This window comes from Ptychodera flava, chromosome 6 (genome assembly GCF_041260155.1).
Source record: "Ptychodera flava strain L36383 chromosome 6, AS_Pfla_20210202, whole genome shotgun sequence".
Taxonomy (NCBI): domain Eukaryota; kingdom Metazoa; phylum Hemichordata; class Enteropneusta; family Ptychoderidae; genus Ptychodera; species Ptychodera flava.
This window is the reverse complement of record NC_091933.1, coordinates 1,485,953-1,513,943: the sequence shown is the minus strand read 5'-3', so window position 1 is coordinate 1,513,943 and position 27,991 is coordinate 1,485,953. Positions and strand designations below refer to the sequence as shown.

The window sequence follows — 27,991 nt, the reverse complement described above, 5'->3', positions numbered from 1 at the left end:
CAAAGATTGAAACAGTTAGCCATTTAATTATGATTTATTCTCAGGAAAAAAGTTACCAGATGAACTAAAGAGCTGATAGTAATCTAAGCGCATCGTCGTAAACCACATGCCTCTTTACAACAGCTTAGCTCTACCTGTTAAGAGGATTTGATTTTTGCGTAGGTCAGCGGAGCAGAAATTATTGCTCTGGCTCGCGAGAATGTCTAAGCGAAGCCAGTCCAATGCCCAAACACAGAAATTCTAATGTCCAATGCAGACTTATACATAGACTATAGTCAGTGCATGGTTGTGTAACACAATAGTTCATTTGCTACAATGCCCCCATGAGATTTTTGTGATGAAATGGATGGCATTTGATGAGGCGTTCACTAATATTTTACTCGAAGTTTACTATCTTCAAAAATATAATCTCTTCTTTCTTAAAAATATACTTCAAAACAATGGTAAAATGTTCATGATAATTATTCATTAATACAAGATTTTGAAGTGCATACCCTCCGTATCTCAGTATAAAATACATGCAACTGGTGTCATAAAATTTCAATTGCTAGGATATCCATATAATGTACATATATGTGAATGTCAAGATGTGCATTATTTTATATGCTGCACTTCCATACATCTCCACTTTCTATGCAAAGTAACCAATTATTTAACATACACATTATTATCTTCATTATTCTGTTGATGAATTTCAAATGACAAGTTCCTTGAAAGTTTGAAATAAGCATTTCTAAAGAGCTACAAAAACTGCAATACCTACAATTTATGAACTTTATAAACACTTTTTCCGAACAGAAACAGTGAAGAAAAGTTATATTTGTCTCTGAGTCAGTTTAATACAATAAAGAGTTGAAATCTGCCTTGATGAATTCTAATTCGGCAATGTTTGACGATGAGCTACTAACATTGAATGAATATGATTTTTCAGCGTATCTTTGTATGCATCATATTGTTTATAATTTCATTGTATAAGTTGGTATTACTATTACAGTGGTCAAAAATGATGTGTCATGGTTCTTTCAGACAATATTTCATCACACATTTATTCTAATTTAGTCACTTATTCTGAGGAGAATCAATTTGAAAGTGAGAAAAGTGGACTTGCCTAGTGCATAATTTATCCATTGAACAGAGCTATTGATTGCATTATTTGATTATTCATTTAAACAAAATGATGATAGTCGTACATAAACCAAGGAAAAGAGACTTTTAGCTCAGCTTTGTAAATTGTTTGTACACTTTTGATGAGTTCGCATCTTACAAAATTAAGCATGCATGTCCACTGCAAACACTTCCAGTTAATGCACACAATTTTTTTTATTTGGTTTATGATGCATTGTGGTTGCAAATATGACATAATGGTCAAAAACAATTACTACATGATATCATCACCAAACTGATTCAATAATTGTGGATTTTGTGTCTCAGGGTAGATTTTCTGTAATTGTCAATTTTAATGAATTCTGTCGTCACTTGCATCTTTGGTAAGATTTTCTTTACATAAACCACTTGTCTTGATCACTTCAATATTTTTTTCTCATTTTGGCCGGCAAACATTAGAATCAATTAGAATCATTATTACTTTGAAATTTTATTTGCAGTTCCCTTGCAAAATTGTTTATTAGATTTATCCAAACAACAATAAAATGAGCAATGTTATACTTCAAGAATACACTTTATTTAATTTTTGATCAAGACATCCATGAAACCACTTGTCTACTGACCTTGAAAACCTGGGTCATTGTGTCTTCATTATAGCTTTATTCAAAGTCATTAATCTAAACAAAACAAAGAACACTTTGATTCTTTTTTGTTACAACATCAGAAATTGCATCAACTTCATGTATCGCGTCCTTGAATCATATTACAGAAGGCCTAGCTCATTCTTTGATGCGAAGTTGGAATTTTCAATTCCTCACCAAATGGACCTGCCTCAATGATCACTAGTACAGTATCCACAAATACTAGGTGATCAGAAAGCTGTGATCAAAAGCTATGATTACAAACATTAATTCTATGTTTGCATGCCTTTTTTGTTATGCTCACTGTGACAGCAGATGTCAGCCAACATGAAACACGCCAGCTGCAACAGACAAGATTGTGCCATTTGCTCAGAGTTTTCTCTACTTTTTTGGATCCAAGATTTTCTATCTTGCAAATTGATGAGTTCAGGATAAGCTTCCCCAGTTCAGTCACCAGAAATAAATGTAATTGTTTGGTGATATCACATATGACGACAAACCAGCTTCACTGTATTGTACAGCATTTTTGAAAGTGTACTTTGGAAACAATTACCTAAATACATTTATATTCATTTGTGACTTCTTTTGGGAGAAGCACTTTGATATTTGGAGTGTTCTAAAGGGGTAACTTTTCCTCCAAACATGTAGAACATTTTGTCATCAATTTCAGTGGCATAGTTGAATGTTATACAAATGATAGTATACGGCAGTGTCAAATGTATGGCAGTGACTATCGCCATGTGAACATAACATTAATAAGGCAGGCGTTATTACAATGCTGTTGTTGCTTCACTTTGCAATCCAGCATTTGTATAGGATTTATCACCATTATCATCAACTTTTTCAGATTGCTCAGCCGGTAAAGCAAAGTCCTCATATGATTTGTATGTTTCGTGTCCACCGATTGGTTCATCATCACCGTATGATTTGTATGTTCCATGTCCGACCTCCGGTTCAACATCATGATCTCCACCAGAATACAGAGGTTTCTCATCATCTTCAAGTTCAGCTGGTGCAATGACCCCAGGCTTTTTAGTGCTCACTATTGCCCAACGCTAATACAAAAAAGTATAAATCATTCAAGTGAAATTTGTGAAATGTGAATTTTCTGAAGGTAAACTTATATGAAAGATATTGAATAGGCAATGTTCAAATTTGTTACCCATTCCTACTTTGTTGCTAATCTAAACAGTGAAAAAAAAATTGAATTCATTAATATTTTAGGACAAACTTTCAATATTGTTTGTAGAACTGCATTCCAAAATTTGTAGATTCATAGTGTCATATGAAGTATGTGTCCATATGTGTCCATACAAGGTTGCAATGTTTTCATTCTTGTATCACTTGTAAATAATTTACCCTATTTTACATGCTTTGTAGTGTCTGTTGAATGACACAGGTTTGTTCTGTCTAATTGACTGTACATGGTATGTTTGTAATAAAAAAGCAGTGTTGTCTACTTTAAGTAGATGCAAAACAAATCCTACTTGTTTCATCTATTACAGAAGCTAGCACACTGGATAGAGGAGTGTGGCAGAAGTAAACCTTTGAAATTTCAATAATTGTATATTTTTAGTCGTATCAAAGTGTATGTTTTTCGATTTCATTGTAAAACTAAAGTGTCTGTCTTTCCCAGTGAATGGTCCCATGTCTGAAAAATTTGTCAGAGACTACTTTATTGATGAATACAGTAATATGGCATCTATCAAAGCTGTCTTTGCTAGCTGTGTTGATATTAAAATAAAAAGTTATTGATACAGGGGCTAAGAGTAAAATTTTAATATTTTTAGACCTGTCCACTGTGGCATCACATCTCAATACTGGACAAAAACCAGCATATATGATTTTGAATTGGGAGTTGCACGCAGTCATTGCTGTTGCTAAGTTACCGATGTGGGAAATTTTCTGAGGCAATTATGTGCATTCTTCCTAACAAATACACAAAATCATGAGAAATTAAAGGGGATCAAAATGTCATATCGGTAGTATCATTTATCAGTTCAAATTGTAACTTTCTGAATTTTGGCCTGAAATGGTCCACATATCCCAGTTTAGAAACTCATTGGTATTTGCTCAATAATTAGGTCTGTTTACAACATTACTGCAGGGCCAGTGATTTGAAAAGGTAGTACCACCACATGGCACATCATACATGGTAACCATAATTTTGGTGATGAAAATAATCAGATGACGGGATAAGCTTATTTGAAAATATTGTCAAAACACGGAATGCGTTTAGATTATGGAATCAATGAGTATATCCAAACTATGATTTATGAATGAGCTGGTGGTTATGAAGGAGAGCTTTTCAGGAGAACATAAAAACATGTCATCTGTAAATCTACAATGTACTACTCATTCTGAGGCAAACACTATCATGCACCTATAGAACATTATCAAAACAACCAGGCATGAAAGGAAACAGTGTCCACAGATACCAAATAGCATGTTCAATAAAACCTCTGCTTTGGTCTTCGATGCAATAAGAGAGAAAGAAAGTGTGTTTTGCAAATGTTTGTGAGCACCAATTGTTTGTTTTAATGCAAGTTAAAACAACTAACCCTGTATCCAGTGCACTTGTGTGGAAAGAGTAAAACTATTCTTGAAGAGTGATGTGACACAGAATGTAAATCTCAACATTACACTTACCTCCTTAAAGCTGCAGGAGTTATGATGAAGGCAAATATAAAATAGGATAATACCCAGTGCATTGAGAAGGCAGACATCAACCAACCCAGACATTCACCCCAGATAGGGTACCGATAATCTTCATAGAATGCTCCAGTATATGTTACAAAACTAAATAATTGAATTATCTGTGCAAAAGAAAGAGAGATGAAACGTTAGAGGTTTGATGTGAAAAATGTGTTAAAGGTGAGCAGCTTAACAGTAATCATTTTCACTCCAATATTGATGATTTTTGTTCTGAGCTAGTCAAAAGAAAATCTTTGGATTGCATTTCACTTCAGTAATATCAGCTGTCACTGACAATTTCATTTTCCTTTCAAGTACATGTGAATATTTGTTTGTGCAACAGATGCCTTTCCATTTAGCAGTATCAGCTAGTCTCTCCTATTCCATACATATTTTTATCAAGGAAACTTGGCTGTCCTCCATAGTATGTATAAGCCTTTGGCAAAATCAACTTGCACACCAGGCATCCTGAATATACTCATATCAATCTGCAGTAATAGCTTAGTGAAAGCTTTACAGAAATCTAATATGATGGAAGATCTCTAATGATAGCTTTAATATTCATTGTACCAATTGCCACATTTTAAATTATTGGTCAAACTTGGGATAATTTACAGAGCTCTATGAGTCTTGTGTCAATTCAACATGTGTATACCATTCATGGTCATTGAAGATCAAAATTGCAGTGATATTATATCATGACATTTTATTGTCAGATTATAATTGGACAATAAATGCATGGCAAAGTACATGAAGCTGACTTTGACATTAAAATTTCACAGCGGCTATAATGAATATGAGTCATTCTTCTAAGGTCAGCTTTAAAGGACAGATATTCATTTTTGTGAGAGCAGAGGTCAGGTCAAGTCAAGAGTTTAACTTTTGAGAATCTGTAATTTTTCAATGTCTTCAATATCCATCACTGTGCAAAGATTTTCACAATTATGAATTGACTTGCGGATCAGAAGGTATATTAGACTCAAGAAGAAATACCCCTTCATCCCTTTGACTAAAACATGACACAAATGTTTTCGTGTCATTTATCAATCAATCAATCTTTATTATTTACTCAACTCATACTAGCAGAGAGTGTGGTATGGTACATTCTAAAATTGGACAAAGTACAAAACTATTGTACAGTTATTGAGAAACACAAAACATACTTACAATCAATCCTAATGGAAGTACAATTGCCCAAAGGATAGGCCATGCAATGTTGGGCCGATAGCCAAGCATATCTTCTAGAGCATCCAAGTATTTCTTATATCCCCAGCCAAAGCAAATGGCAATACATTCCCACATGGTGCACCATAGAAGCACATAACCACTTGCTCCCCAGTTGTCCATCAGATTAAATATGTACATTCCACCCTACATTTAAAGAAAAAATCAACATGAAATGATTTGGTAATATTCCATCACGAACTCTTACAAAAATTCTATATGCTGATACTGGTAACTTTCATTGCATGGTTAATTAGTTAATGTACACCTGCTAAACATTTTAATGATTTATGTCAACTTTGAAAACATCATGTCCACAGTTTATACTATGATAGTCTTTGACAAAGTCACCACCTCCACCACAATAAGGCATAAACATTATTGATAATCTACAAAATGCTTTGCCGTCAATTTGCCTATTATTTTATAAGATGTAACAAATACAGTAGAAATTAGCTACATTTTAATTAAAAGAAAAATCCAATGGAATAAATTATTTCTCTGTACTTGCATTCAGGTTTAATGTAATTTCATATCTTTGCCATACAGTCTCTTTCAACAAAATAAATTGTCACACTTCACCATTCTGACAGGTGGGACATTCTAAAATCTGCCAGAAAATTACTGAAAATTTACTTGAAATTGTAACAAGTATCAGTGATTTCCGACTTAATTTGTCTGAGACCTTTATAATAGTCATCCTGAAAAACACAAATGTATGAAATCAAACGCAAGTTTGAAAGGTTCTATAACATAAACCACAACTGATACACAGTGTAATGTGAGTATTGATGTGAAGGGTGTTTTCTGCCAGTCTTATCCCAGCTGAAATCACCAATAATTTCTGCAGTTTCAAGTGTTTTGTAAAATACCACAGCAATCGATTGGGAGTCATCATCATTTCTGCAGGGAATTACACAATGGTGCACATCAAATGTTTCATCAAAATCATTTGACTTGTTTCTTGATATTGTACAATTTCAATATTTTGATATTTAATACTCTAGTTATCATCATCTTGTTATTTATACACCTGATCTCTCTTCATATTCTGTAACTAGTGAAAATAGTCCTTTAATCTACTCAAGTGTCTTTCACCAATTTGTGTGAAGATGCTGGCCTTCAACCCATATTGCACAGATGAAACAGTCCATGACACTACTCTCCAGAGGTTATGCCATCTTTCACTCAATTCTGGACTGAAAATATTGTTGTCATTCTCTTTTATTCAGAAATACTGTCCTTCATAGTCCTTCACTGTCCTTCAGTGTCCCTCATTTGTACCTCACTGGCAATATATGACAATATGAAGATCAAATAATGGTAAGTCCCTTGTAATGGTTTTACGTACCCGTGTAACACATGGCAATGCCATCAAATAGTAGATACCACACAGGATGGCAAGATACAATGTACGATGTTTTCGGAAAATTTTGGGGTATTCATCTGCTATACACGTGTAGAACCCTTCAACAACACAAAACTGGAAATAGAAAAGGTGAGAAAAACCAACATATAAATGACACAAATTTTTAAAATACCAGTATGTGAATTTTTCAAAACCAATAAGTATAAAAATTAATCTCAGACCGTCCTTGGTTTATTTCTGTATATGATAGGTATGAAATATGTCTATGTGAAGACAGTCAAACAAAATTACTGCAAATGTTTTCTTTACCATATCCTGACCATATTTGTCCAATTTAAGTCAGCATATGAAAAAAGAAGTACCTTCTCCTCTGCTGTCTTGCATTTAAATAAGATTCAAAATTAGTTGCCAATCCAGGAAGTGGTGCAGTCACTGTTAATTCTGTTTCAGATCATTGTCCCCAGAAAGGACATTTTCAGCATCTCATCCAACACTTTCTTAAAAAGGACGTTTTTGTCAGAGGTACTGTCTTCATAAAAGCAATTTTGTGACTTGAAAATTTTGCCACCAATTTAATTTGTAATTTGTGTCAGAAATGTAAAACTTACTTTTTCCCATCCACATATATTCTACACTCTTATCCAATGATAGTATTGTGTTCAAATTCAAAATAAATTGCTGGAATGCACAGTTGTCATAGAAACCATGTATCCATTTACATTTCGTATAGTATGCATACCTGACTGTCCAGTCCAAGCATAAGTAACATTATAAAGAAACATATTGCCCAAAACTGTGCTGCAGGCATTTCAGCTATTGCTGTTGGCACGGCAATGAATGTTAACCCTGGACCTGTAAGAAATAGACATAGTATAATTTAGTAATGACACTATGTCAAAGAATTTTAAGCTATACTGTAAGTCATTTGATTTCATGGGGTCTATTGCTATGGACAAGGCTTGATTCCCATTTTGTTATTGCTCCAGTTCTTCTTCTGTCATTCTTTTGTTAACCTTGAACTCAAAAACCACTTCAGGTAAACTTCTCAGATGTGCAGATACAGGGCTTATAGGGCCATATGAGTAATCATGATCTCACTCCATTGAACTTCTGACTGGTCATGTGACCTGGCAGCTCTAATTGATTTTTTTGAAAAATCAACAATGGCTTCTTCTCAAATCCACTTCAAATTTGTTATGAAGAATATTGCGTCATAGACTGCTAAAATTTGTTAAAAAACTCACAATGGTCAAGTGACCTTGGCCATAATATTTGAATTTCAAAAAAGTCAATTCAATCCAGAAAAATCTTCTCGAGAACCAAAACACTTTGAACTGAAATTTTGCTCGTACCATCTTTAGTGTGAGTCCTTTCAAGTTTGTGAAAGTATTTGCATCGGAAGTGTGGTTAGGCAGCCATATTGGTATGAAATACCATAAAATATATACAAACACCTATTCTCCAAATCCAACAAATGCAACATTTATTTACGAAAAGGTTCTTAATTTAAATTTCTATAAGTCTAATAAGCAAAACAAACACCTAAACATTTCAATTCTATTATAAAAGTGCCGCCTTTTGCCAAAGTGTAATATACACCAGACACAGGTATAGATATATGTACACTGAAAGGACTTGTCAGGATGAAGTGAGTTGTGTGATGAGAAGGTTGAAATCACAGCATGTTGAAGTGATTATAGAACATTAATTTCACAATAATTGTACAATAATAATACAATTATTTGTACTTATTTCTTCTATTTTCATTTTTCCGGTTTTTTTGAGTGATTGTAACTTTATATTTCTTGCAAAATGATGATGGTGATGATGATGATCAAGTGTCTTGGACATGCACTTTCATGAGAGTCCTAGGACGATGGCGACTCGACTTGTAAGATAAGTCAATGAAAGAGATTATTTTGAATTTAACTTCCCGGTCACAAAAGTAAAATTGCCATTTTCATTTAAATGGTTAGAAAGGTTATTTATACAGATGAGGTGTTATCAAAGTAAACATGTCAATGGCTAGGATTGGGGTGCGTATCTACACACTTTGATTTCCTTCTACCCACAGTCATGATAATACCGGGCCGACTTTATTTGATATACCAATAGTTGTACAAGTTCACGGTTTAGTGGGTAGAGTAACCGTGGCCAGTTGGACAGACATCACTGACATTGAATATGATAGTGGCTGACAACGCTGCCATTGATTTTGACTGATTCAAAATCTGATTTTATTTGCTTAAACCTGATAACATTGTAAACAAGTAGATGAATTGACGTTGGCACATTAGGAGACTTTTCTCCGTCCTAAAATCTGCCTCCTTGATATTTAGGTCACGTAAAGCTATTTAGACTTGGTCAATTTTACAGACAATAGGCTCACATGCAGCAGGTATGTGTACTATCAAACCTTGGCGGTGCATAACACTCTTTCTGAAAAAAAATTGAATATTGGAGAAGTCGGAATGAAACATGATTTACGCCAAGATGAGATGGGTAGAAACAACAGTTTTGTAAAATGAGTGTTACTGATTAAGGTGATATATCTGATGGATATATGATGGTCCCCTCCCCCATCAATCATATTTAATACGGAAACTATAGAAAGAATCCAAATTAAATTTATCATATCTTTACATCCGTTCATCGCAGGCCTCTTTACAGGATATATGTGGTAATTTATGTCATCAATTTTGCCTTCCTACACTGGAGAATAGGCGAAAATATTTAGACACTGTTTCTTTTTGAAAATCCTACACTCTTATTATAGTGTGCCAGATGTGCTCGCACAAATTCTACTTTTACATTGCGTCGTACTGTTCTTGTTAGACCAGCGTCAGCACCAACGAATATCTTGAAACACTCTCTTTTATCAAGATCTCAGACATATTTTAACTCTATCTGTAACATGCATGCAAAATTTTGATATTTTTAATAACTACACTAATTTCCGACATGCATTATGCAAGATGCTTTTATTGAATAATTGTTTTATTTTGTCTGGATGTGTCTCTGTCTGTGAGTCATGGTTCTGTCAATTTTTTATCTTATGTGAAATGTTGTGTTTGTCCTTTTGTTTTTAGTTGTCATATAGGCCTACATTGTACTATATTTTCTTTCAAACAAACCTGTTATTGGGGCAACCTGTTGGTTCGAGAGTAAATAGATACTTAAAGTAAATAAATAACATACCTAAGAGCTTGTAAATTACGATCAGGAGCTGAGTGACAGTAATCAGTGCAATCTTCAACAGGCATCAGAACACTCTTTTTCTAGACATACTTAACACGATTGGAACTAATTTGGGATAATTGGATCTTCATGTTTTTCAAATTTCTCAAAATTGTTAAGTGCCTTATAGCTGAATGTTGCAACATTACAAATTACTCAGAAAAACAAGTGTGTAACTTAAAAAGAAAAGCAGATGAGATTACATTTGTAGATTAAATCGACATTACTTCACCATCCAATTATCCCAAATTAGTTCCAATCGTGTTACTTGTTTTCGTTTTTGGACTGATCCAATCGCAAGTTCGGAAAGTGTCGTTTATTAATAAAATTTGGCAAGCAAAGCGCTATACAAGTTGGACACTTCTTCACAGGAAATGCTCATGTTGATGGCGGTTTGGTGGCGGTATGGTGGTGGTCTTCATGTACTTACCAGAATCGACAACCTCATCTACCTCTTTCCCTTGATCCCAAGCCATGTAACCAAGACAACCAAATATCATGAATCCAGCATAAAGACTGGTACAGCAATTGACCAGACAAACGATGAGTGTATCACTGAAAGCCAATCAAACAATGTTCATTGAATAATCTGTGGCTTCTATACTTGGAACATTTTCATGGTACATCAATACTGCAACATTTAACCAATAATTACGACTGAAAACCATCACTCTACTTTGTGCTGGAATTTTTTATACCTTTTATTTTTCAGGGTTTATGAATGTACTGCAACTGCAAGCCAAAACTGTAAATGACTATTAATTTCAATCAAAATTTCAATTTCAGTTCATGACATTGAATATTTAATCAAATAAAGATGTGTTCACAAATGAGAACTTACATTAAAACATTATTATTGTACTTGTTATAACTTCCCAGAGAGATCAATCCAGAGAAACCAATACCAAGAGAAAAGAAAATTTGTGAAGCTGCATCCACCCACACCTGTGTTTCAAAGGAAAAAAAAGCAGTCAAGTTCAAGTGTAAAGAACTTGTGCAAAGACAACATTACAATATTTTGTAAGAAATCAGAGAAACAATTTTGCCATACGGATTGAAAGTGAAAACAAATGGACAAATGCATAAAAAAGTCATCTGAATTTGTATAAACAGCACCCTCTATAGACAAACATGCAAAACATCTTGTGTGTTTTCACATACTCTGCATCTGATTGACCATGCTAATATAGGTTTCCAACGTTCTTGATAAGGGACTTACTGAACGCTAAGAATGTGAAGACAATTGATTGTATTTGAAGAGAATATCTCAAGCTGACAAAATTTGCTTGAAGTGTACAGTACTAAAACTTTGTAAAAATGTAAAGTTGCCTAAAATATAAACTGATCACATATTCACATCACCTGTGCATCTGAAAGTCGAGAAAGATCAGGGACAAGATAGTAGTATATGCCTTCAGAAGCTCCAGGCAAGGTTACTGCACGAATAAGCAATATGGTCAAGACGACATACGGAAAGGTGGTGGTAAACCATACTATCTGTAATACAATGCAAAACCAAAATATTTCCTATCGTCAATACTGTAAATTCAAACATTACAAATAGTATACACAATCAATAACAAGTCAATGTGATATGCACAGAGAAGTAAAATTGCGAATCAAAAGCAATTTCCACGAACTAACGTTGAAAGCAGTCATTTTGCCATGTCTTTGCAATGCTTTGAACTGTATAAGCCTTTTGAGGGTGGCGATTTGACCACATTTGCTCACCCATTTAACACATAGTGCTCAAACATATAGTTTGATGTGTAGAAGTAAAGTAATAAATAATAGTGTCTTCATTAGAACTCCGAAACTATGATGGATTAGTTCAAAACTGGATGCCTGCTTGTGATAATTTTTCATCTGATGGTGACGCTTTTGCACCAATATACGTTCAGTGTTATACTGTCACACACGTAACCCAGTTTTCTTCAAATTGTTGTATACACACATTATTTTACAGTACATTGTAGATAACGTTGGATCAGGAATGCTAAATACTCTATCTCTACGGTGCCAAATGTGAAAAGCGGGAACTTATTTTTGCATGGAAATATTGCAAAATAATAAAGAAAATAGTTTCTTGCCTTGCCGGTAGTTTTAACTCCTTTCCAAATACACAGATAGACAAGACCCCAAGCAGCTAGCAGAGACAAGGCCAGATACCACACGATACCATCCCAAGCATGAATTCCATCTGATATTTGCAAGACAAAATTGCTGTAACACAATATACATATAGTTTCGTTTAGCTGTTCATGTGCTGCGCCCTCTGTGTGTTGATTGGTGAACGTCAATCACCTGAATCACTTATTAGTTTGCTTTGTAAAAAGATTACAAATCATGGTATACTAGGATAATTATAGGAGCGAACTGAGTATCAAAATTCATACTTCCAATATTGCTCTGCCGGGGTTTCTGCGTCTGACATGGGTATTGTCACGTTGTTGTATTCTCCAGTTATAAACTCTGTGGCGTTGTTGGTGGTGTTCATGGTTTTACTGTCATAGCAATAGATATCATTCCACCATCCATAACAGATAGACCAGGGAAGAGTTGGTGAAAATGAAAAGATAAGGTAGATGATGATCCAAGCAATGATAACGATGTAGTAGATATTCATCATGCAGGCAATTGTAGCCGCCATGTAACCACAACCTGTAAGATATAGATTCAACAGTATCGTTATCAACACACTGTGTGATATATGAATTAAAAAGCATGCATTGTCATCAACATAGATCCAATATCAATGTAAGCAATGTAAGAGTTGTTTTTACAATCTTTTACTCTTTACGAAGTCACATTTGATGTTTTCACCAGACAAAAGACTTGTCACAATATTTTAGTCCTTCCCATTAATGGCAAGAACACAAAAATAACGCTTTTGATGTTAGGGCAGCCTTGTGTTGGGTCTTGTTTCAACTAACGTCTTAATTTGCGTCTAAATCATTCTGTAAATCAGAATGTCCTGCAACTTGCCATAACAAATTCCATGCATGAAGATTAATGGACAGTGAATAATTCATACATTTACACATTTCCTTTTACAGAATAATGGCCTTAACTGTAATTTTGCTATTTGTTCCTTTCAATAACCGCAGTCTTAATGTCACTTCTTCTTGAACATGAGAAAATTTGGTGTAAACGCTTTCAAGGATTTTGCCATTCTGTCAAATTCACCATGGCCTAATGAGTAGCCAAATAAATAACATAGGGCCGACCTATAAAGACTACATGAGTACTTGATCTGGTGTTTTTTGCTTAAAAGATCACGTCATGTCCAAGAGCTTGGTACTTTAAGAAGTTTGGAGGACTTGCGTGACATCTGGTTGTTAACACATTCTAAAGTGGCCAGGTGATGTCTTAATAACATGCAAATCATTACAGAGCTTTATCAGTTCTCGCCTCAGAATTTCAAACTGGAGGAACAAAGAAGGTTTGGTATTGCACAACATAGAGGCATCAGCCACTGTTCAGTTTAGGTCTGTGTGTCCATCATTGAACACCTGAGACAATGTATGCGTAAGACTCAACACAGCTTATGACCTCAGCTTTTTTAACCCATGGACTGTGAGGGGTAAGTGGTTATTTTTTTGACATGTGCCGGACTTCGATCAGTTGTACATTGACCAGGAGAAATTCACATGGCCCTTTAGTATCCAACTTACCTTTGAACACCGGAATGATGTGCCATGCGCTTAGGCCACCGGTCTGTCGAAATTGACCAAACCCTTCTTCCATGTAGAAAGCAGGAATTCCAAAGAAACAAAGGCTGAGGACGTATGGAATGAGAAAAGCCCCTGTAATGTCGAAGAGGTGTTGTCAGATACATGCACACTAAAATTCGGCATGAATGTGTTCGTATTTGAGTAACAATCCGGTAAAGTACAAGTTGATGAGATGGGAGGGACGAATAAAATTTAGTAAGATTGAAAAAAGAAATTCACACGGGATTCTGTAACATGAGTGCGTTTCAAAGATTAAGGGGAGACACTCATCACGTATGTCATGCTAAGTGTTACCTATACATTATAAAGTAAGGCACAGTTCTTGTTGAAATATCATCATCGGGTATTTTTAGAAAATGGCAAGATTGTGAGATACAAATTTTTCAGCAATATATCTCGTACATAGGCATGGCACATATAGTTTACATATTACGCACCGTTGTTCAATTGTCATCTGCATTAGACAGATGTCTAATAGGACGTATAGAATAACCTCTTGTGATGAAACATCTTCATGATCATAAATGCTAAAAACAAACATTCATGTTTACCGGTACAGAGACACATATATGACGTTTCTAGCAATTTATCACTATATCTGTAACTTTTGCATTTTGATAATTTTGATATTCTTTTAACTGCTCCATGTATGGTCCTCAATTTTTGTTTTCGTTGTCCACTTCGTGTCTGGTCTAAAATTTTCACTCTAAAATTGTTTTAATTGACTTCAACGTAAGAAGACATTAATCACCGGTCATTCGCGTGTTCACTTTGTGTCATTTGTTCAAGAATTTGTATTTTCTGTGAATACGTTAAAGTATCCTCCATAGAGGAACCGTGAATTGGTAAACCCTTTTCGCAGACTAAATCATTATATTTGCAATAATTAGTTTGTTTTGTTTACGGTATGTTGTATAGCATCTCATTAATTTGTTTAAATAGTGATTATTGATAAAGCTTGATATTGTGAAATCTGTCCAGTACTATTATGTTGTGTAAAAGGTTATCTGGCCTTCAAATGTAAAACAAATGGTAAATATCCCGACCCCGTAAATTAGTACAAGGCGGAACGGATTGTGAAAGATCAATAGGAATGCCATTGTTACATTAGATCTCCTTTTTTGGTCTGGAAGCTTTGACAAATGAATCGAAATACACTGATTATCCACGGTTCAACTTCTAGGAAGTATATTTTTTAAATATATTGAACTTTTCTTTTGTTTGCAAGAAAAACTTTTTAGTATTCAGTAGTACAGGCAGCTGGGCTTGTTCGCAATTGATACATGAAATTTTGGCATTTTTACAACAGATTGGAAGAATTAAAACCATTGAATAGGGATAAACGTTACAGCGGCCTGATAAGGACCAATCTTAAGAGAGACTCGGGTGATGCGTGCTCGGTCTCAACGTTTAGTTTAGAGCTGATGTGTTTGTGTCCAGGGGTTGAATATTTGGTTTTGCAGGGTGTAGCCAATCAAATCAGTTATTATATCTACCAGTGTTGAAAGCTCTTTAAAAGAATACAATCTCACGCCGACAGAATCAGCTCAGTTTGAATTGATGTTTTGTGTGACTTTACAATATTTGCAAAGTTTAAATGTTTGGATAGGCCTATAGAGAGTAGAAAAAATCTCTACTGTATATGATAGGAGTCGGGTTGTTATTTTCGGCAAAGTCTATGAAGGCCTTGTCACGCGCTAACAATTTATATCGAGTAGTTTATTGGCCTATGTTTATGAACAGTTGTTGATAAACAAAAAGTCCACGGCTAGGCTGTCGTTAATAATTCTACTCGCATGCACGCAATGCAAAAATTGTGTGCTGGGGCCTTACTCCTCTAATGCACAGAGTAACACAGAGTCGCAACACTTGCATGTCTTTTGTTCCATGGTCGTCTCGGTAGACTGTTGGCTTTTCATATTAAAATGAGCTCCAAAGGTGTTAAACTTTTTGGAGGCTTTGTTTGTGGTTGATAATTACACGAGATTATGCGAAAAATACGACGAGATGGCATCGTACTGCCAGTCGCGTAGCAACCATAGTTACTTCGTGAGCTCTCAGGCCAGAAACACTGCTTCACGCCAATCAAAACATAACACGCCAGCAGTTTCATAAACATGTCCTTCCTTGACGCACGTGTAAAAGAGGGTATGACTGACCGTAAACCATTGAGTAAAACCAGACAGTATCGATAAAAGACTTTCAAATTTGGTTCAAACACACTCATTATATATTCATAAAAATATGAGAGGAATTTTTAGAACGGTAAAACTCATTTTCTTGAAGCTCAAAACACTCCCGTTTTCGCCAGCACGTCAATTCTGCTCAGCACCATACGACAACAACAACACAAACTTTGCCGAACATACTTTCGCTTAACAATTGGCGAAAATCCGAAAATTACCGAAGGATTCATGGTCGGCACTCTTCGGAAAAGAGAGGCGAGAGCAACCTGAGGCGAGGCGAACATGGATGGGTTACGTAACCGCTTCACGCCTTAAACAATACCCGTTGCCACTCTATCTATCTTTCTCTATGTCTAATGGTAGGACTGAATCACTGTCTCGCTACCTCAGTGAATATACCAAGTCAAGAATGTTGCACAGTCTCTATTGCTATATAAACCTATTAAATTCTCAGGGAGCAGAGCTTTCACTTGACAAATCAGACAATCGGTACAATCTTGGCGTGATTGATTTATCAACTCAGTAAATATTTTTTTGCGTTTCCCGAATTTTCTCGAAAGCAAAACTTTATATCCGGTCTTGCGCTAACGTCCAATGCAAAACATACACAATTAAAGCTACACAGGAAAACATGCCACTTTTTATAACGAACTATTTGAAGATAGTTTAGGCATAAATTTATCAGTTTTAAATTATCATTATTGCGGCCTGTATGACTGACTAGCGCAAAGACGATTGGTGCTTATGATTTTGATCACCTTCGCTGATGGTCGATGCAGTCTCCATTATTACGTTGAACACAAAACACAAAGAGACAGCAGACAAAGGAAACAAAACTGAAGGGACATATTTGTTATAAAAAACATGAAATCTACAACTTCGTTCCAGTCATACAAAAATTGCAAAGGAATTATCTGCATTCATTCATTCATTCATTAAAACGATATCATTATCAACCGGAATGAGCACCTATCGAGACAGCATCTGCAATAACAGATCTGTATATCAGGATAATAATTGACAACCATCTCATTTGGAACCATAACACGACCCCTCGGTTCACTCAGCTTTCAATAGCTCTCCTGTATTTTTAGACAGGCGACTGCGTCTTTACACAATTGGGTTTTATTCATATTTTAACCGAAGTATAGTTTTTTGTCGTTTTGATTTATTGCGTGTACAATCACAAATTGATCGACGAGGAAATACTTGGTTCCCTGATTTGTCAATTTGCTGTATATTTTCAAGAATTGTTGTTCCGTCTTTAAACTACACTTGTTGTTGACCCGTTCCAAAAAGATATGGAAATGCAAACTGTTCAACTTGTTACAACAGCCAATCACTGTCAACTGTGCTTTTAGTACGGATTACAATACAGAGATCAATGCTGTTTTTAGACGACACAAATTGGCAAAATATGATAGTAACATTTAACTAGTCTTTCACGTGGTTGTATGTGTGTTATTTGTATCCGAAAGTCGTAAAATTCCATGAACTTGATGTCCGAAAAAAACAGCATGCCAACTCCTTGGAAGAGGAATACTATATCGTAACTCCACAAAACTTGTGCCAAACCCCCCCTACGTGCGTTAGTATGATGTACTTGTACCCCATTATGAGGTATTTCCTACTGAGAGGAGGTGGAGAGTTATACAAGCCGAATAAATGTTTCAAGTTTGGTGAAAAGTTTACTTTTTTTGTTTTGAACAGTTTAGGAAAGTGATTTACTTGGAATAATTTCACGAAGGTACTTTTTGTGCCACACGAGGTTGGTATCTCCTCAGCCCTTCCGGCTCTCCTTTCCAATAGGTACAACCTGATCGTCCATGCTACCTCTTTAACGCCAAATTTGATGGCAATGTTAACTTTGTCTTTTGCTGACAAGATTTGCATTTTTGTCAACAGTGTGATCGTTTTCTATGGTTAGACTTCTTGAAAAGGTAGAGGTGTAAGAGTCGATGACGTCAAAACTTTAAGACACGTAGTATAGAACATTATCTGTTTTCCTGGATCTTCCATCATGTGTTAGTGCAATCTTTTGGTAGTACTGTCCATCTCCAAGTCTTTCGTTTTCGAGTACGAGTCATTTTTTTAATGTTATATGTCTGGTCAATGATTACACTTATGAAAGCCATCTAAGTTGATGTGAATTAGACTCCATCCTTAATTTCGAGTCAAAGGTGACTCTGACCGTATTATTGGTCTCTCAGCTCTGCGATATAAGGTCAACCCACGGTCCTGTGGATGATAAGTGTCAATGCACATAGCCAATTGACAATGTCAAATCCAATGTCAAATGTCAGTCTATCATGGGAAGACAAATATTTGATTGCTTCTTCAGCTAGTTGTTTTATATTAAAGAGAGTTAGATACATAATGTTGATAGCTTTACTAGAAAATCCTTCCTCCAACAGTTACTAAACAAACTCTCTCTCTCTCTCTCTCCCTCCCTCCCTCCCTCCCTCCTCTCCTCTCTCTCTCTCTCTCTCTCTCTCTCTCTCCTCTCTCTCTCTCTCTCTCTCTCTCTCTCTCTCTCTCTCTCTCTCTCTGAGATTTGGAGATCGCCATGCGTACGTCATCGAAAGAAGTGCATTTTTATGAACCATGCACATTTAAGTGCGAGACAAGACAGAAAGAAATCGAAGATTCACCATTTTTGGAGGGGTTCATATCACAAGTTCAAGTGCACGTGCTGAACTACAGAATGGTTATGCATTTCAAATACTATGCCTTTTCCAGATGCATCGGCTTTCCGAAAAAATAATGTCACAGGCAGGAACACGCAGTGTGATGGTGCTTAGGATGCTCTTCCCCTGATACCTAATACAAGGTACAACATCTAATGATGCTGTAAGCGTAACACATTAGCCATAATTCAGGCAAAGTGTATTAATGAGTGTTAAGTATATACAAATAGGGACTCTGGGAGATAATGACTTCGCGGACAAAGTCTCGTCCTCCGTAAAAGGCAAAATGAATGTGAACTCTTAACGATTTATAGACTACGAATTTTTTTTTTGGTCAGAGTTTCACAGTTCCTCACTGTTATTTTATCTTTAGCTTCAATATTATCGCACAATTGCATTGCAATATCATTACACGGACATGAACTAAGTGATCTGATACCATATAAGGATTGTCACAAACCTATTAAGATATCTGTGTATCACTCTATATATGGTATAGCAACCACGAGGAGAGTCAAAAACAGTTACAGGTTCAAACAAGCATTGTGATAATCTAATCAGCCGCCCGAACACAGTGTCACCCGCACCTACTTAGACTAATATCTCCGTCAAAGATACATGTAATCACTCCAAGTTGTCGGGGTGCTAGACTTGGTTCAAGTCGGTTAACTTTTTAAAAAATGAAATCTTGCAATATTCTCTCTTGTGTCTCTTCTATTTCATACAAACCTGTTTGATATATGGCAGGAAAAGTCAGGTTTTCCTTGCGATTGAACACGTTACACCTTTGAGTCTGCGCAATATTGAGTAAGTTTCTGCCTAGCCTGATTCCGTGTGAAACTCCCCTGTCTAGCATGCACCACTCACATCACGTTCACCCAATTCACGCGTTTCACATGAAAAAACACAAATCATCGTGTTCACCCTACTCACACGTTCACAAATCACAGCCTTGAACCATATCTATCGGGATGCCGGAGTCATCGACATCTGTTTAAGGGAGCCGTAATTATTTAATGCCTGGGGGCGGAGGAATTTCATCATCGAAAACTCTGAAATTTTGAGTAACCCCCCCCCCCCCCCGCCAACCTTGATGAATATGAATAACCCCCCACTCTAACACAGAACTTTTGACTGATCCCCATTCTAGAAAAGTCAAAAATCAATACATTTATTAGTAAAATTTGCAAAAAAAACCATAAATGGTAAAGATATATCAAATCCATCGTGTACCCTGCTAGATTATCATCCGTTATTTCATGACAATATCAAAAAGGTGAAACCAACAAAGTGAATTTCAAAATCACAACAAAAGAAAATATAAACGCTCATGTTATAACCAGTATCCAACCATTAGTAACGTTTAATTTGGATGGGTATCATGACAGAGTTATCACTAGGAAATCTGACAGGGCAGAATTTGAGGGGGAGAACAAGTGATAGGCTGAGGGAGAGAATCAGAGGGGAGTGCCACCCCCCCCCCCCGCATCGAAAATTTTGAGAAATTGATGCGTGCTATGGTCCAATCTGAAAGGTTTTCAACTTTCACAGAGTAAAACTGTTCAGACACCTCAACGGGGAGCATCGTCAATTTTGAAAAATTGATATGTGTTATGGTGCAATCTGAAAGGTGTTTCAATTTATTTGCACCAAAAATTGAGTAACCACCTTCTTTCTCTCCACATTTTGAGCAACCCCCTTATAGCTTTCAATTTTTTGAGTGAACCCCCCTCAGATTCCTCTGACCCCCAGTCCGTAAATAATGATGGCTCCCGTACTGAATTGCGGAAGAAGGCTAAGCAAAAGCCAGATTTCAAAGGCTGTAATGTGAAGGCTGTTTTACTCACTTAACATTGTTACTGTTGCGGGAGAAATTACATTAACGGAGGATGAAATCCTGCGCTAGTTTCGAGAAGAAAATGACACGGTGATGATGTTGTACTCTCAATCTATCACCCTGACAGAGTCATCTATTTTCTATTATGTACCGGTGTGTCATGAAATCCAATCGACAGATGACACCTTCGTACGTGAAGTCGTGTGAGGCTTTGTTATGAATTCTAACGTACAAAGTAACGCTTTGTGTGAACTTTGAAATAAGTTAACTGTTCAACAACCCTAAAAATAACTAATCAATAACTAAACCCACTGCAAAAGAAGCAATGAAAAAAAACACCATCAAAGGATCACACAGTAAATACCAATATAGCCACTTCAATGCGTGTCCACGGACCCTGCTTCGCTCAAATAATATTTCAATGGCCAAATCCCATACAGCATGTACAGTGTTACATCAAAATCAAGGCGTGTAAGAATCTCTCTTGAAGTTAACACACGAAACACCATCATCATGGGTCAAAATATTTTTAAGGTTAAAATAATGGAGGATGTAATCTTCGAAGATCTACCAATGATCTGTTGCTGGTAATAGAACTGAAAGTTTACAATGAGCAAACGCCAAATGTTCATTCCTTATTTCAATCAAAAAGTGGTATATGTTCGGACCTATAGACCAGAACGTACTTGTTCGCAATTCCTAAATGAACTATGTATTTGATAAATCTAGTATAATTAAAAAAACAACATGTCGTAGCATGAGTAAAGATGCCATATCAATGATTGTGATATAAATTAGCGAGACACAAAAACGGGCTCAGAATTAATCGGTAAATTACCTCTGGTTGCTTTTAGCGATTTGGAATTGCCGGCTCTGTTATTCTTCAACCATGGATGGAAACTTTGCGAGCTTTTTCAATAGAGAAACTATTGAATTATTCCCGTAGGCTTGTAATTGTGAGAAAGAGGCATTTTTAGGCATGAGGACACTCTGGTTTAAACAGACGTTTTGAGAGTCAGTCTACAACAGAACAACTTATCCTGGGCTCAAATTGAGGACAAACCGCCATCTTACTTCCAAGTATTTAAAACAAGGTGACCTTCCGCGTGCATCTGTTTAAAGAAGTCATATTTACTTTGATAGCGTCTGTGTAGATATACGGCTTGAACATTCCTGTGATGGCCTCATTAACCATTAAACTGGTGCAAATGCTACAGATGTTATCAGTAGATCCGTATTTACTCTGTACCAACACGCAACATGTTCTGTTTTGACCCAAGCACATTTCACATGACCATAATAAAAACACAGTGTTGACGGATATGTTACATTTATCATGATGAGTAAAATTAATGATATCTATCTAGTCATCTGGTGTTTAAAATTGATTCTCTCCAATGATTAGGGGCGACGTCAAAAGATCGATGTTTGAAAAAAACTTAATTGCTTAAGTTTGGGGGTGGGGGGTTTTTGGCCAAATTAATTTCTGTGCAGTCAAAAACGATTTAACGTCTTTTTGGCAAATTTTAGGATTCCAAGGCTGTTTTTTTTACGCTAAAACCGATCCAGTCACCCGTGTTTTTGTTCATTTATAATGGTTTTCAATTTTTATTTAATTCAATGGTACATCGGTACGTCGTTTGAAAGAATTAGTACAGGGTATGAGTCCGCAATGTTTTTCAATTTTAGGTCAGTTAAGTTAGAAGGGGGTGGGGGGTGGGGGGGGGGTCTGAGCCCAAATTTAAGCAATTAAGTTAGATTTATTATATTGAACTTTTGATGTTGCCCCTTAATCAATGTGCTTTTAAATTACGAGCATTTATCCAGCACGGTCCTGCACAAACATGAAAGAAGGGTGATTTGCCTTCAACATTCAGGGCATCCGAAAAGGATGTTACAAACTGTTTTGCTCCGGTATAAAAAAGGGGGGGGGGGTAGTTTGCATTTAAAATCCTTGGTAATGGATCACCTATCTACATCTGTTAATCTCTAATTTTAATAAAAAGTGTCGGTAAAATTTGAAATAACCACATGGCGATAAGATGAACATTTGAAGACAAACAATCGTAATAAGGCAAGCTGCTAGTCATACAAATGAAGTATTTGTCTAGATGTATACCTCGATACACCAAATGCCTTTACGGTCGGGAGAAGCATACATCTGAACATCTGAACAGTAGTCGGAATACATCCATGAAAAATTATTGACAGAGAAAATGTACAGAATGTAGGACACGGAGGGAATTGATCTTGAGAATTTTAGTATTCACATTTCATATGAAAGGTAGCAAACTTAATATTTTACGATAACTCTCATCCGTGACTTATTATTGTTGATATAAATAAAAATAAACCTCATAACTATCCGATTCCCACATTTACTACTTCCACATTCAGCTGTAACTTCCTCAATTTTGTATCCTACGGAAACCTACCCCAGAACGCTGCAATATGCGCTTCAAAGATTTCATCAGCCCGTGTAAGACGCAGCCCTCATGTTAACAATTTGAAAACTCTGCTAGTCAAAAAATCATAGACAAGCTGATATTTTATGTACAGTTTTATCGTAAAAGAGCCGTCTCTTGCTCAATTGGATCCAGTAGTTTATTTGTATTTTAAATCTTTTGTTTTGTTGTCATGTTTGTTTAAGTTTACGATTTTACCGAAACTTTTAATTTTATGGATGTTGATTCGCACACCATGGCACATTGTAGCCATATTGAGTTTTGCAAGTTTGTCTCGTTGAATGGATAGCCCTGTAATGTGAAATAAACCAACAGAATAATAAAGAAACAAGAGTCGTAATTTCACGGCGACTGTTGTATGATAGTTATTTTTATTAACACAATGTGTGCTTAAAAGACACATTTTGCAGCACTGAACACCGCATGGAAATACATGCACATGACATAGTCTGTTCGTTATTTCAACCAAATGACAGGAAAGCAGCTTATTATAAAAGTAATCATGTTTCTGCTTTCTGTCTTGCATTAAAGTTCCAGTCACGAAAGACCATGCAATGTCAACAGATCCTATGTTTACTAAATAAAGGAAACATTCGCATAGAGATCCATTCAGGAATACTAAATCACATGATTCAAAACCTGCGTGACAGTGTATAGTGTACACACATATTCCAGTTCAAGGGGTAGCGGAGGAAGGTGCAAACAATTGTACTCTTGGTAGTACCACGGACTTAAAACGGTAGTCCTGGGTTGCACATTAAACCAATTTTATCTGTACCTGACCATGTGACCAAAGGAAGACATTTTTAGAGAAAAAAAAGAAACTGAGATATAGCTAAAACGTAAAAAAGATCTCGATGAAAACACAAGTTATCAAACGTATCACTCAACATTATGACTTCCATGAAAAATTGAACCTGTAGGTTTTCAACATAGTTTCAAATGTCACCGTGTAATCTGACATGTTTGAGGTGAAATATAAATCAAAATAAAGCGAATAGCGATAGGATACTATTTTACGTGACATGGGCCTTAAAGTATTGTCTTTCCGAATATCGCCACGTATTTTTCCATGTTAGAACGGTGAATATACCACGAAACTTCCAGTCCACACGGCTTGGTTAGGTCGGCGTCTCACCCAAATAAACACCATTGGCGTCCGGATATGACAACGCAAATAATTTATATTTAAGAAAGGAATTGAAAAAATATGGAAATCTTAATCTAATACCTTCAACCCCTTCTCAAGTATTGGCCATAATTACGAAGTCTCAACTTCATTTGACACAGAACACTGTTTCAGTAGCGTAAATGAATACCGGGAGACAATTGGCTATGATATCGACGCCATGAGTAAGCCTTTTCTCAAAGTATTAATCTTCGAATATTTATATTGCAGTCAGACATGCTCGCAAGATAAAAGCAAATAACACGAAAATTGAGGCGGGGAAATTCTCACGTGACCGCTAACACATAATATAAACACTGGCAGCCGGCACCCCAAACCCGCGTCATTTCATGAGTGTTGCTTATAGCGTCTCAGTATCGCTTGATTGATCAACTTGCTTTATAAGCTAACATTTGTATTTATATCAGTAGCAGCGACGACGCATAACATATGTTCAAAGTGGAATAACATTCTTTGAAATATGTGTGATCTAATCATCACATACAAATACAGAAATCCATTTCACTCGCAATGTTACAGTGAATGTCTTTTCTCCGTTATTAACCTTTATATCTTTTCATAGAGTAAATTTGGAAGTACATGAACATGAATGTTCACTATAAAAAGTTAACTGGAAAGGTAGCAATACTAAACTGCGTTTATAAGGTGCGTTCTGATGTGGATTGATAATTATAGATCACAAAATTGTGTGTTTTTCACAGTATTTTAAAGAGATTTATATCCATTGTTGTTCGGAAATCGTATTTTCCTCTTAAGTATACATTTCGTTGAGGCCCATTGTACATAGTTTTACATCAACCGGTCTTCCAAAAATATTACAAATCGGTCACTTGAATGGATTTAATAAGATCGAGAAAGATGCACGTCTTTCCGACGCCCGTGTTTGTTTTTCCATTGTGAGTAGTATTACATGTATCACAGACTTGCTGCAAGTCTGGGGCACATATATTGTAAATATCAAAACAGAGTAAATTGAAAGAAATAAACATCAGCAGACTGTCGCGTTAGTGATAGGCTGTTGTGTAGATTGTTGGGTGCTGCTGCTGAGAAAAGCCAAGCAACGTGGCTAGGTCTATCACTCACTCGTTTGTTTCCATAGAGACACATCGTACCTGGCCGTGCTGGATTTCTACTATCCCGTGACAGACCGTGTGCAAAACTGCGACATGTATACCACCCCGTGACAGACTGTCTGCAAAACTGCGACATGTACACTATGGTACAAAGTGTTTAAGTCGGTCAATAGTTTATCACATACAGACAAACACTTACAAGAAAATAATTGATGATTATTCAAATTCAACGACAGATCCAGTGTTTTATTCTCTAGCCCGCAGCTGAGCCAACCATTACGGCCTACATATACTATGTAATCGTACATGTTCTTGAGTGTGATATTGTTATTAACCTGGCACGCAGGTGTTAATACTGTTGCAGTAATTGTATGCCTCTTGTATGCACTTCTAACTGTACATCACGTTGCTTTGATATAATGTTTGCCTTTGTTTTAAGAATTTTGTTGACCCCCGTTTTACGAGATTGCAAAGAGTACCGTGCGGATTTTCAGGTCAGTGAAACCTAAACAAGTGTTTTACACCGTCGCCTGTAGGAAAGGTTATAAATACCACAATTTATACTAAATTTCATGACAGAATTGCAAGAACCCATCAGAGATGGACCAACACATTTCAGGGGCGTGGTCAGAATAAAGACATACTATTTTTTTCCCCGTTCCAATATTTAGCATTTTGTTTGAGTTCTCAGAATATCCATACTTTCCCCTTAAATTCCAAAACATGGATAATTTTTCATGCAAAAGAAGGTGGGCTATAAAATCTTTGCAAGAAATTTTGTGTTCTGTAGATTTTATCCTATTTTTTGAGCATTCTCTCCAAACACTACCTTCATACAATGCGAATTCAAAATTCGTCTGCATCATGACCTATTTTCTAAACACGTCTCGGTTATGTTTACTCAACAGCGCTAAAACCCCAGACAATACTTTAAATTTGTGTATGACCAATCAACTTTTACTATTTTTTGCTTTTTTATGATGTTCCACATGTCCACTATCGAAGATGTGTGGAAACTATGTTAAATGTTTAGCAGCTTTCATTTTACTAGGCTGTAATGATAGCAAAATACATTGCCAAATTACACAGCAGCAGCCAGGGTCACGTGGTTGACAAGTCGTCATCATGCTTCAATTTTGTCAAAGGGTCCGTCAGATTTGCACTCATTGGATGTTACATGTAAATCGTCCATAACAATACTGTGTGTGGATCAGATTCCACTGAAAATTATTGAAAATCTTGTTTTAACACGAACCACATACAATGCGATGGACCTGTGAAGTTTTTTGCTTGCCTAGTCTCAAAAGTGTATTTGACGGTGAATTCAGGACGAGTTCAGAGGGCAGTGTGCTCTTGTCAATTTGGAAATTTCCATTTAAGTATGGACACTGATGGTACACGTGCGTCATCACAGTAAAGATAGCAGATTCAGAGATGATATTTTTTATTAGTACACGAGTTCAGAGGTCAGAAAATTGCAATGCGAAATGAAGATTATCATTATTTCCTATCAATCTCACAAAGTTTGGTCGACCGTACTTTACTATTAACGTAAATATCTACAAGTACAGCACATTGCATATTAAACTTTGACGGGATAGTTATATTTTACCGAAATAATTCTCTTTTCAAAATATTTTTACCTGAAAACTATTGATCACTATGTGCGGTATTTACTGAATTCGTAAGCAATGCCGCTCGAAAAGCACTTTTTCAGTAATTATGAGCGCGCCGTAATCAATACTTTCAAACAATAACACTTTTTGTTACAGCCGGTCCAGGTGGGGTTTTTTTCTCAGACAGTTATAACATGATTCTATGCGAACATTAAACCTACCTCCACCATTTCTATAACACAGATAGGGGAATCGCCATATATTTCCTAAACCGACAGCGTAACCAATCATTGCCAATATGAAGTCAGCTTTACTGTCCCAACCTTCTCGTTCAATGTCTCCGGTTTCCAACTCCTTTCGATATGTTCGGAACCATCTTTCTTTTCAAGTTCAGTGTCAAAGTCACCGTCACCTTCACTCTTCTCAGCAAGGCCATCGTTATCATCCACGGGGACAACCGCTAGTTGTTGTTTTCGCCGTTCTGTTTGAATTTCAGCGTCAACTTTGCCAGGGTACGAGCTTCCACTATCCATGATTCTGTTTCCACTCAAATTTAAGCGTAAATTGTTGCTTTGTTAAACATGTAGTGAGTGATTGTCTTGTGTGATTGTCCACGTTCATAAGATAGACAAATGTTTGTATTTCTTTTCTTTCGCAAAATTTACGACGAGCCCAGTGGGAGTAGCGTGTTGTTGAAGAGGTGTGCATGAACGATGATGCATGGTCTAGTTGATCAGTAACACATCAGATTAATGGTCATCTGTCTCTGCCTAAGGAGCCGTCGTGATTTACGGCCGGGGGTTCGGAGGAATGACATTATAACTCCGAAATTTCGGGTAGCCAACCCCCCCCCCCCCCAGCCAACCATAGTGAATTTGAGTAACTCACCTCTCCAACAGAAATTTTGACTGACTCATTCCTCCCCCAACTTCGAA

At 36.3% G+C, this 27,991-nt stretch overlaps 1 protein-coding gene across 1 annotated transcript; it reads right to left on the bottom strand.

The window, feature by feature from the left end:
- Positions 1–15: 15 nt before the first annotated feature.
- On the bottom strand, positions 16–27,802 carry LOC139134554 (sodium- and chloride-dependent GABA transporter 1-like). Its single transcript, XM_070701439.1, has 12 exons — positions 27,278–27,802; positions 13,944–14,075; positions 12,666–12,930; positions 12,360–12,492; positions 11,632–11,766; positions 11,111–11,214; positions 10,700–10,824; positions 7,772–7,884; positions 7,015–7,146; positions 5,607–5,810; positions 4,395–4,561; positions 16–2,800 (listed from the first exon to the last, which is right to left on the bottom strand). The coding sequence occupies exons 1-12, from the start codon at positions 27,345–27,347 to the stop codon at positions 2,788–2,790; spliced, it is 1,593 nt and encodes a 530-aa protein (XP_070557540.1). The 5' UTR covers positions 27,348–27,802; the 3' UTR covers positions 16–2,787.
- Positions 27,803–27,991: the final 189 nt, after the last annotated feature.